The sequence below is a fragment of the Papaver somniferum genome, chromosome 4 (genome assembly GCF_003573695.1).
Source record: "Papaver somniferum cultivar HN1 chromosome 4, ASM357369v1, whole genome shotgun sequence".
Taxonomy (NCBI): Eukaryota; Viridiplantae; Streptophyta; class Magnoliopsida; order Ranunculales; family Papaveraceae; genus Papaver; species Papaver somniferum.
This window is the reverse complement of record NC_039361.1, coordinates 27,710,659-27,721,108: the sequence shown is the minus strand read 5'-3', so window position 1 is coordinate 27,721,108 and position 10,450 is coordinate 27,710,659. Positions and strand designations below refer to the sequence as shown.

The 10,450-nt window shown below is 36.1% G+C and overlaps 3 protein-coding genes across 4 annotated transcripts; all 3 read left to right on the top strand.

Annotated features, from left to right (window-relative positions):
- Positions 1–458: 458 nt before the first annotated feature.
- On the top strand, positions 459–1,996 carry LOC113273657. 2 transcript variants are annotated; one of them, XM_026523302.1, is made up of 5 exons: positions 459–541; positions 629–679; positions 767–829; positions 911–978; positions 1,098–1,996. In XM_026523302.1, exons 1-5 carry the CDS (start codon positions 518–520, stop codon positions 1,138–1,140), a joined length of 249 nt encoding a protein of 82 aa, XP_026379087.1. In that variant the 5' UTR covers positions 459–517; the 3' UTR covers positions 1,141–1,996. The 2 variants fall into 2 exon arrangements, with proteins under 2 accessions (XP_026379087.1, XP_026379086.1); XM_026523301.1 differs by having other exon boundaries at positions 907–978.
- A 2,823-nt stretch (positions 1,997–4,819) lies between these two features.
- Positions 4,820–7,957, top strand: LOC113272238. The gene is made up of 5 exons (XM_026522110.1): positions 4,820–4,924; positions 5,000–5,095; positions 5,202–5,257; positions 5,341–6,443; positions 6,510–7,957. Exons 1-5 carry the CDS (start codon positions 4,820–4,822, stop codon positions 7,955–7,957), a joined length of 2,808 nt encoding a protein of 935 aa, XP_026377895.1.
- A 1,132-nt stretch (positions 7,958–9,089) lies between these two features.
- On the top strand, positions 9,090–9,680 carry LOC113272237 (ATP-dependent DNA helicase PIF1-like). Its single transcript, XM_026522109.1, has one exon. The coding sequence runs from the start codon at positions 9,090–9,092 to the stop codon at positions 9,678–9,680; it is 591 nt and encodes a 196-aa protein (XP_026377894.1).
- The last annotated feature ends 770 nt before the right edge of the window (positions 9,681–10,450 follow it).

Here is a 10,450-nt window from a genome sequence, read left to right as displayed (position 1 = left end):
AATGGCAATCTACAGTCCCTGTTACATTTATGCACAACTACATCTATCAAACCAGCAATCACAGGAAGATTGTACGAAATAGTGTGACCGGCCCGGAATTTGGAATACCATCCTCAACTACAGGTGAGTTTGTAACAAAGCTAATTCAGTTAAACAAAGAGAAAATGCAAAAACAAAGATGGGATGCAGCCATGCAAGTAGAAAATATTCGCACATCAAAAACGAAAGGAACGAAAACAAGAAAGAATACATCAAAGGTACTTTTTAAAGATTGTATTGTTGATTCTGATCATATCTTACTTTGGTTTAGGCTATTGAAATTTGAAAGTCTGTGGCTGAGTTTTCAAGCCATAAAAAGAGTGGTGCAGCAAACAACAACTAATGGTTTGTTCTTGGACACAAATTATCCATGTTTATCTATATATGGCGAGGTATGCTAATTCATTGGAAAACGGTTAGTTCAACAATGATTAATACCTACTTCTTAGTGTCTCACACTTTTTAATTGCTGTAACAGATGGATCGTGACTTAGATTACGCGGTAAGAAAATCCAATAATCATATTTTTAGATGTCTACCATTTTATCTTTCTGAATGTCATATTAACGGAAACTCTCGATTTCACAAGATTAAACATTTAGCAAGGAATGGTGTTCTGATTGACTTCCATGATATGAAGGTTTGTTCATCTTATGTTTTCTATCAGTTTTATTTTATTTTATTTTCCATGAAATGTGATCTATTTTCAATGATTTGATGATAAAAGCCGATTGAGGACCGGCTGATTGTGACTGATTTGGGGAAGAAAAAATACGTTGCTACTCCCGAGGTAAACGATATCACATTTTCAAACATTCTTAACAGTAATTTTGTTTTTTATGTACACAAAGTTACAAATTTTTGTAGAAAGACCGGCAAATGGGAGACAAAATTTATCTTAGTTTGCACTATGGGCCTCAATGGAAACAAAAACATAAGGTACTACTCAGATCATTCCCATTAAATTTTTTTTTCTATCAATTGAAGCGAATTTGCTAAGACTGCGGATATGCAATTATTTATGAAATGCACAGAACTAATGAATTGCTTATACTCAGATTGTTGTACGTGCTTCTCATTGGCGACACATGCTCCTCATAAACACTTTTACATTCTCAAACGTGATGAAGAAAATGTACCCTACAAATGGAAAGACGTCAATTTCCCATATATGCAACGACTATTAATAAATTACAGGGACAATCGGTGAAGTATGTGGGCATTGATTTACGTACTCCAGTATTTAGCCATGGTCAGCTATATGTCGCATTGTCTAGGTGTAGTGCTGCAAGGAAAATTACTTTATTGTTGACCAATTAATCAAAGAAAGGCCGGGATGGAGTCTTGGAAAGACAAATAGTGGTGGTGATTTTGTAGTCCAACAAAGGGAAGGTTTCCTCCGTCCGTTTCCATAGGTACAGACTTATCCACCGTCCTTTGTGTTTCCAAAAACACAAATCATAGAAAATTGAAAACCGCTCAGTCCAGATTGAACCGACGCAAAGCAACCTCCTTTTGTTTCGCCCCATTTTTCTTAGGTGTCTTTTATACCAGTTGTTCTTATAACTTCCCAAGATATGCCAAAACTGCAAATCGTTACGCTATTAGTCTAAACGGCAAAGAAAATAAGGATTACGTTATCTTAAAACTCAAGTTTCAGTTTGTGAATCCGAATAAATTTCATTTTCATACATTATCATCGGATATCGTGAATGTAAAAAAATATCGGATCGTCATCAAAATCGAAGTTTAAGAGAGGCGATTCAATCATTTTTTCGTTCAGATTGTTTGTTTCTCATAGTTTCGGTTAGGATCTGTAAGTAGTTTCTATCATTTTATCTGTTATCATTTTCTTTTCTTTTTTGATAATTATGAGATACTGGATCGTTTTGTATTTGTCGAATCTTTGATTCGATTGTGTTGAAATGGAAAAGAGAATCCACATGACGTACAGGGAGATCAGCAGTTGTCAGTTCTTTTAGATTTTCAGTTTCGAATTTGCTTTTCTGATCACTTATTCACTGTCAATATTGTTTATTTTAGTTCTAAATGATTGTTTTTTCTTTTCTTTTTGGGTGATGTTCAGTTTTTATCATTTATGTTCATTCATCCTATTTGTAATTGATTTCTTAATGTTTGTTTACAGTAATCAACTTCAATATTACGATCAAAATGTGAACTTTAGCCTAAAATCAGGTTGTTGTTTTTTGAATTCATATCCTATGTGTAGTTCAGGAATGGTAGATCGTATAGGTTGTTGCATCCTTGGAAATTATAAAGCTTCACGGTGCAACTTCAACGTCAAAACTTCATTATACGTGCAATTTGGTAACTTTCTTAATTTTTCTATGAACAAATTTATTTTTCTGAACTGTTTTTTGAAATTATTTTAGAAATTTCCAAAAATAACGTTGTATTGGGTTGGGAAATTTTTAGTAACTAATGTGCACACGTCCATTGCAACAAATTTGTAGTAGTTGTATCATAGTTGTATCATGTAACTTCGGCTTGCATCAGAGGTGGTTGGTTCAATTTATGAACTTGGTTGTATCATGGTTTGTTCTGGAGATGACTACCCTTCTTTTTCTTTGCATTATGACATGATCTAGAGAGACGTCTGTGTGGTACACTTAGAAACTGTAGTTACCGTTGCATTAAAGGAAGAATTTGTTTTAAAAGCACTGTCATGAGAAAAATTGAAGGTCACATAAATGACTTCCTGTTTATGTAGTTGACTTCCTGTTTATGTATGTACTGCCATACTGTAGACAAGAAGAAGCTCCCTACATAGGACGAGCGCTCCATGAACACTACCACACCTACTGTGGATGCACATAGGGCACAAAAGCCATTACTAATCTTTTTATTATTAGAAATTCATCAAATTAGGATAGTTCGCTACTGTGCTCTCTGTTAAACTGAGTCTCATTATGTTTGCAGGAGGGTTTGTGGTGTTGTCTTGGACCTTGGTGTAAGCTCAAGATGTAACTTACTCTGATGCTTTTCAGTTCTATTAACTTCATGTTTATCCTAAGCAAGAACATACATCATTTGCCAAACTAGACGTATACGGATTGAACAGCCTTTGGTTTCACAACATCTAGACCAAATTGCACGACTTTGCATTATTTCTACAAACTTTATTATTTGATTGGTAATGAAAGATAGATTTAACGTTGGACCTACAAATTAAACTTAAAATTTCCTCAGTATTATGTTGGTACGGGGAGTATGGCTGCACTATAAGGTGATCACTTAATTTTTTGCTTTGGTTTGTTAAGCGACCAAAAGTGTCCTGTTTTTCTAATTTGAACAGGACACCTATAAGATTCTTAACTTCATGTACGTTTGAGGGGATAATCATTAAAACATCACCCTCATATCACCAAAAGGTCGACTATTTACACAACAGCTGATGATTATTCATTTTGGATAGTTTCTGTTGCTTATTATGGTGTACTGCTTCTTTAGAAAATGATGGTTTAATGTCTTTCTGGTGTCCAAATGATGGTTTAATGAGTTTTGGGAAAGACAATTACTGGTCAGTTTCCATGGATTTCCAGAAAGTGTCAACTTATCCACCGTCAGTTTCCATGGAAATATCTATACCTTCCACTGACATCCATTTTCATTTCAAAAGAGTCATCTGGATTAAGTCTTCAACTTGGTTTGCGGTTTTAAAGGTGATAATAAGCGAGTACATAACCATTAAGATGGCCTAAAACTCTTCAACTTCGGTAAATTGATTAACGGTTAAAAGAATGACATAGTATCGGAGTGTATGAGTCGGTATTGAATGGATACAAAAGTTAAGGAAAAAATGAAAAAATGAAAAACTAATAACTGTGCACACCCACTACCTTGCAGTTTCATGATTTGTATCTTTCCAGTAGTGGGATCAGTTCAAAACGATGAAGTTTTCTTGAGATCATTACTCTATAAATAGACTGATTAGGTGTGATTAAAACAAAATTATAAAAGTTCATTCTCTGGAAGGTTTAACATGTGAGTACAAGTCATTACATCGACAATTATATTCTGCACTCTGTTCGATTTGATTTATTGGATTTAAGCTATCCCAGTTTCAAATCTAGGAAGAAAGTGAAAAGCGACTAGATTTACCTCAAAGAATTTTTTTTAGGTGATCAAATATTTGGATGAAATACACATGAAAAACTTACTATCATCCATCAATTTATTGATCTAATGATGACCTTTAATTACCCATCTTATAGTTTAATAAATCCCATAACCAGGATGACAAATTAAGAAGATTTCGATTTTTTCATGGTGGGATGCGGATCATCGATCGACTGTCTGATTAGAGCCTATATATAGAAAAAAAGGATTATTAACCTTCATCTTACAACACCTTATACACTAACTACATTTTCTATTAATGAATGCAGGAGACACACGAATCATGAGAATCAAACAAATGATGGAGTTCACATGCTCTATAATGGACATAATTTGATTACCCAAGTTATTGTAAGCATAATTTTGGAAATTTGGTTGAGTTGTTTGTTTTATGCTGTTTAATTTTTTTTTTTTAGTTAACATACTTTAATTTTTATGTTATCAGCATCCGTCAGTTGCATATAGGACAGTGATTCTCGAGAGGTTAAAAGATGTGCATAGTGAGACAACAACCGAACAGCCACCGCGGTGTGTTGTTGCGGGTCCACCGCAGGCGAGAAATAATCTAACATCGACAACATCATCTCGAAGATCATCAGCCCAAAGGCAACGACGTGATATAGAAAAACAACACAAAGAGATGAGAGAACAGGAGCATCGTGAGAAAGGAGCACAAATTGAAAGAGAAGCAGATGCAGAACGACGACGAGCACTAAAGGGAAAGGGAAAATATATTACTGAAGAGGTGCGCATACATAGTAATTAATTGATTTTATTGTTAAAATTTGAAAATTTACAAATTTATTTACCAAAACTATAGAATCCTCCATGCAAACGGATGCGCCCGAGTGGTATACAGATTAGAGAAAGCGAGGCTGTACCACATGAGCATGAAGATGCAGAGTCATATGAAGAGGTGAATTAACTTGAACGTTAAATAATTTACTCGCGCACATATATAATTATCATTTTTAAGTTCGAAAATAAAAGAATCATACTGGTTGACAAAATTTACAATGAAGTCGGCTGTATTACATAGGAGAGTTGGTAGCACATCAGACGCTCAAAACACTGAAATGTAAGGATTTAAAAATTTAGATTGCATAAATTTATTTAGTTTTTGCATAGGGTAAGCTAGATTATCTTATTATCACTATGCAGGACGTCTATTAATGTTAGAGAAGATGATGGGGTGTCGGATACTTACGAAATTGACGAAGTAGATTATGACACTGACGAATTACATGATCCAAAAACTTTTATCAATCAAGTAGTTGTTGTTGCTACCGATGTACGTGATTTTCTGGGACAAATGGATGTCAAATGTCAGCACTGCTGGGCATTGCGCTGGATGGCAGAAAAACTTACAAATTCATCTTTAATAAACCTAAAATTTGGGTCATGTTGTCTCCAAGGCAAAGTTTGCCTACCGTCACTGCGTGAACCACCGGTAGCCATCAGAGAATTGTTTGACGGAACCGACGCCGAATCAATTTATTTTCGGAAATATATTCGAGAGTATAATACAACTAATGCGTTTACTAGCCTTGGATGCAAATTAGATACAATAGATTTGAAAGGGAGAGGTCCGAGACCTTTCTCAATACATGGGGAGTTGAGACATTTAACCGGAGGTGTTCTACCAGCTCCTAGGACTGAGAGGATGGCGGTTTACTCCCAACTGTACATCTATGATCCAGCCTTTTCATTGTTTGTCCGTGGCGAAAGAAATCCTCATTTAAATATGAATGTCCTACAGAAAATTCAGAATACTATGATCCAATTCAATGTTTTTTATACCAAGTATCGTCAGGTTTATGCAATTTTAGACCAGATGAGTCCGGCCGACCAGAATATCGGAGTTTCACTTCAATATAACAAGTCGACTGATAGTAGGCGTTATAATCTTCCGACAACAGATGAGATTGCGGTTATCGTTCCAGAAAATACTTATAAGGAGACTGGGGTGCAAGATATTATATTGCATTTGAGAGAAAACAACGGATTGAAACAAATTTCGGAGTGTCATCCGGCATACTTGCCTTTAGATTATGTTTTACTATTTCCTTTTGGTGAGCTGGGATGGTCACCAACAATGAGGCAATGGGATGAAGTCACCAAAACCTATACGAAAACAAAATTATCTCAAATGGAGTATTACAGTTACCGCATATTTGAACGTGCAGAAGAATATTCAACCATCTTAAGAGCCGGAAAACTATTTCAAGAGTTCTTAGTTGATGCATGGGCTGCTACAGAGCAAAGTAAGTTGGCATGGCTCAGATTCAACCAACCAACTCTGCGTTCTGACCTCTAAAGTTGCATTGCAGATATGACAAATGCGGATTTAAATCCGGGTGATAGAGGTAATCCTGTTACTTTACCATCTTCACACACTGGAAGCGGGAGGAATATGTACGAGATATACCAGGATTCGATGGCTATTACATGTTTTCATCACCATCCAGATATTTTTCTTACAATGACTACAAACCCAAATTGGCCAGAAATAAAAAATGCACTTTTACCCAATCAGAGTGTCACTGATCGTCCTGATTTGGTAGCTCGACTTTTTGAGCTGAAAAGAAAAGCATTGATGAAAGAAATAAAGGAAAAAAAGGTGTTCGGCACGGTGGTCGCCCATGTTTATACCATCGAGTTTCAAAAACGTGGGCTACCACATATGCATGCTCTTATATTTTTGAAAGATTCGGAAAAAATTTGTACGGCAGATATGGTTGATAAATTTTTTTCGGATGAATTTCCTAATGAGATAGATGACTCAATATTGTTTGATACCGTAAGCAAATGTATGGTTCATGGTCCATGTGGAGAGCGAGATCCATATGCAGCGTGTATGGAAAAAGGAAAATGTACAAAAGGATATCCTAAGAAGTACACCGACACAACAACTTTGGACGAGGGTGGGTATCCGAGTTATCGTCGTCGTCGGGATGGAATAGAAGTAACTGTCAGAAACAACAAAAAGGAGTATAATATATATGTTGTACCCTATAACCCGCATCTGTCAAGAATGTTCAATTGCCACATCAATGTGGAAATATGTGCAGGAATAAGAGCTGTAAAATATATTAACAAATACATTTACAAAGGTGGTGACCGAGCTACGATGGTTTTGGGAGAACATGACGAGATTCAACAATATATTGATGCGAGGTATATTGGACCACATGAGGCTGTATGGCGTTTGATTGAGTACCACTTGCATGAAGAATATCCTGCTGTACAACGGTTGGCAATTCATTTACAGAATAGGCAACGGGTTGTTTATAACACAAGGCAATCAATGACCTCGGTTATACGAACAGCACAGGAACATAGGACGACTTTGATGGGTTATTTTGAATATTATGCTAAAAATCCTAATGCTCCGGCATATACTTATCAACAGTTCCCGCAAAACTTTGTATGGTGTAAAAGGGTTAAACAGTGGAAAATTAGACAACAAGGATTTGCAATTGGAAGAATGTATTTTGTTAGCCCTAACGCTGGAGAGTTGTACTACTTACGTATGTTACTCACAACTGTTAGAGGTGCTAATTCTTTTGAAGACTTGAAGATTGTAAGTAACGGAGACGTAGACGAGGTGCACAATACGTTTCAAGATGCATGTATTGCACTTGGGATTTTAGCACATGATGGAGAATCGGAAAAATGTCTTCAAGAAGCAGTGGTTATGCAAACTGGAAATCAGCTGAGGAAACTATTTTGTATTATCCTATCGCAATGTAATCCATCAAGACCGGAGGTGTTGTAGGTGAAATTTGGAATGAATATATGTGATGATCTACCACATAGATTGCGAACAAGGTTTAACATCCAAAATCCAACAGATGAACTGGCAATGGATTACGAATTATACCTGTTGGATCAACTGCTTCAACGATCTGGAAAAAAACTAGAAAAATATGAATCAATGCCGAGACCAAGACATGATTGGGGTCAAATAGTAGGTAACAGATACATTTGGGACCATAGACAACTTCAGTTTGCATTAAGTGATTCGGTGATTCAGTCAGATATTGAGAAATTGAATGTCGCACAACGTTCGGCGTACAATGCGATAGTGGATTCTGTGAATGATCGCAATGGACGAATGTTTTTTCTGAATGGCGGTGCAGGGACTGGAAAAACTTTTTTGTACAACACAATACCAAGAAGATGTCGTAAAGATGGAAAAATAGTCTTAACTGTTGCTTCATCTGGTATCGCTTCACTACTTCTTAATGGAGGTCGAACGACACATTCCACTTTTAAGATTCCATTTGAAGTCCAAGAAGATAACAATATTTAGTATTAGTAAAGACTCGGATTATGCCCAGCTGCTTAAAGAAGTAAGATTGATCATATGGGATGAAGTTTCAATGCAACATAGACTTTGTGTGGAAGCAGTTGATCGCCTACTACGAGATATTCGCAGTGATGACAGACACTTTGGAGGTGTAACAATCGTCTTGGGTGGAGACTTTAGACAGACTTTACCAGTGGTCTCGAATACAAGTCGAGAACAAACTGTTGGAGCATCTATAAGAGGTTCATTGCTTTGGGATTACATTACTGTCTTGACGTTAAACCAAAATATGCGATTGGAGCAGGAACCGGAAAATTTGGAGTTTGCTGACTACTTGCTTGAGGTAATGAAATTTCATTGAATAAAACTATATTTATCGTAGACATAGCTATTTTAAATCCGATTAATTGGTATGTAGATTGGAACGAACCCTAAAGAGGTTGTTAATCTGCCATCGACAATGGGTAGATGTCAAAACATGCATGAGCTAATATCTTCGGTGTATCCTCTGTTGGTAATGGACGAACCAATGTCACCCAAATACTTAACCGAGAGGATCATTTTATCTCCACGTAATGAAGACGTCCATAAGATTAATATGGATGCATTAGAAAGATTACATGGGGAGACTTACACGTATTTTGCTGCTGACAAAATGATTCGGGATGATCATAGAAGGGATTCGGATTTTACAACTGAATTTCTCAACAATTTAAGTCCACCAGGAACACCTCCATTTAAGCTAGACCTCAAAGTTGGATGTCCCATTATGTTGCTGAGAAATCTGGCACCGAAAGAAGGCCTTTGTAATGGTACAAGACTGGTGGTGACGAGGTGCGGACGACACGTGATTGAATCTAAAATCATAACGGGAGAAAAAGCTGGTGAAGTAGTATTCATCCCTAGAATAACTTTTCAACCTTCAGCTTCAGAGCTAAACATACAAATGGAAAGACGTCAATTTCCCATACGCGTTGCATATGCAATGGCTATTAACAAATCCCAGGGACAATCGGTGAAGTATGTGGGAATTGATTTACGTACTTCAGTATTTAGTCATGGTCAGCTATATGTCGCATTGTCCAGGTGTACTGCTGCAAGGAGAATTACTTTATTATTTCCAAATGAATCAAATGTGTCTTTAGATCCGGTAACAAAAAATGTAGTGTATCCTGAAGTATTATTGTAGAATTTGATGCTTCTTTTAATTTTAAAAGAAGTAATGGTACATGTAATTTTTAATATTTCTTTACATTGGATGATTTTATTAGTTTGTTACTTTAGTATTTGGTGAAAAACAAACTCCCACCATAAAATATCCCCAAGGCTTGCACCAATCCGTATTTGGTGAAAACACGACTAAAATTAAAACAACAACATGCCGATGACGTACGAGAGGTTGAGACCAGGCCGAAAGCCTGGTTGATACCCTAGTAATGTATATAAAGGCTTTACCATCAAGTATTACGTACCATAAGGAATTACGTACCACAACCACAAAGGAACTTTGAATTCCATCTAAACCTAAGATAGTGGTGCTATCACACGGATGACCGTATAATAACAGTTATGTGGGCGCACTTAATAACCATTCGATCAGTATCTTTCTTAGATCTTTAAGATACGTTTGGTCCTTTCTTAGATCTTTAAGATACGTTTGGTCCTCTATTTTTTTTATTTTTTTTTATTTTCGTTCAATTACTATCTCTCAAACCTTCGAGAACTCCATGAGTCATGGTTTAAATTTTCTTTAGGGTTTTCGTCATAAAGAAAAAGAATTGTTGTATACCGATGAAAATAAATCAAACCCAACAAAAGTAGAAAAAACAGATTACTTAGCAAGATCTATTATGTGACGAATAGCTAAACAAGTTTGAATTAATTGGAAAAGATGAAAGTTAGCTTTTCCTTCTAAAAATCGTAAGGTTAATACAAGTTTTAGATCAATCTAAAGAGAGA

Excerpts from the sequence above, each read along its gene's own strand:
- LOC113273657 (XM_026523301.1), top strand. The coding sequence starts at position 518 with ATGGATCGTGACTTAGATTACGCG. Across the intron at positions 542-628 it reads ATCGTGACTTAGATTACGCG|ATTAAACATTTAGCAAGGAA; the intron begins GTAAGAAAATCC and ends CGATTTCACAAG. Across the intron at positions 680-766 it reads TTGACTTCCATGATATGAAG|CCGATTGAGGACCGGCTGAT; the intron begins GTTTGTTCATCT and ends TGATGATAAAAG.
- LOC113272238 (XM_026522110.1), top strand. The coding sequence starts at position 4,820 with ATGAGAGAACAGGAGCATCGTGAGAAAGGAGCACAAATTGAAAGAGAA. Across the intron at positions 5,096-5,201 it reads ATGCAGAGTCATATGAAGAG|TCGGCTGTATTACATAGGAG; the intron begins GTGAATTAACTT and ends TTTACAATGAAG. Across the intron at positions 6,444-6,509 it reads ATGGGCTGCTACAGAGCAAA|ATATGACAAATGCGGATTTA; the intron begins GTAAGTTGGCAT and ends GTTGCATTGCAG.
- LOC113272237 (XM_026522109.1), top strand. The coding sequence starts at position 9,090 with ATGGATGCATTAGAAAGATTACATGGGGAGACTTACACGTATTTTGCT.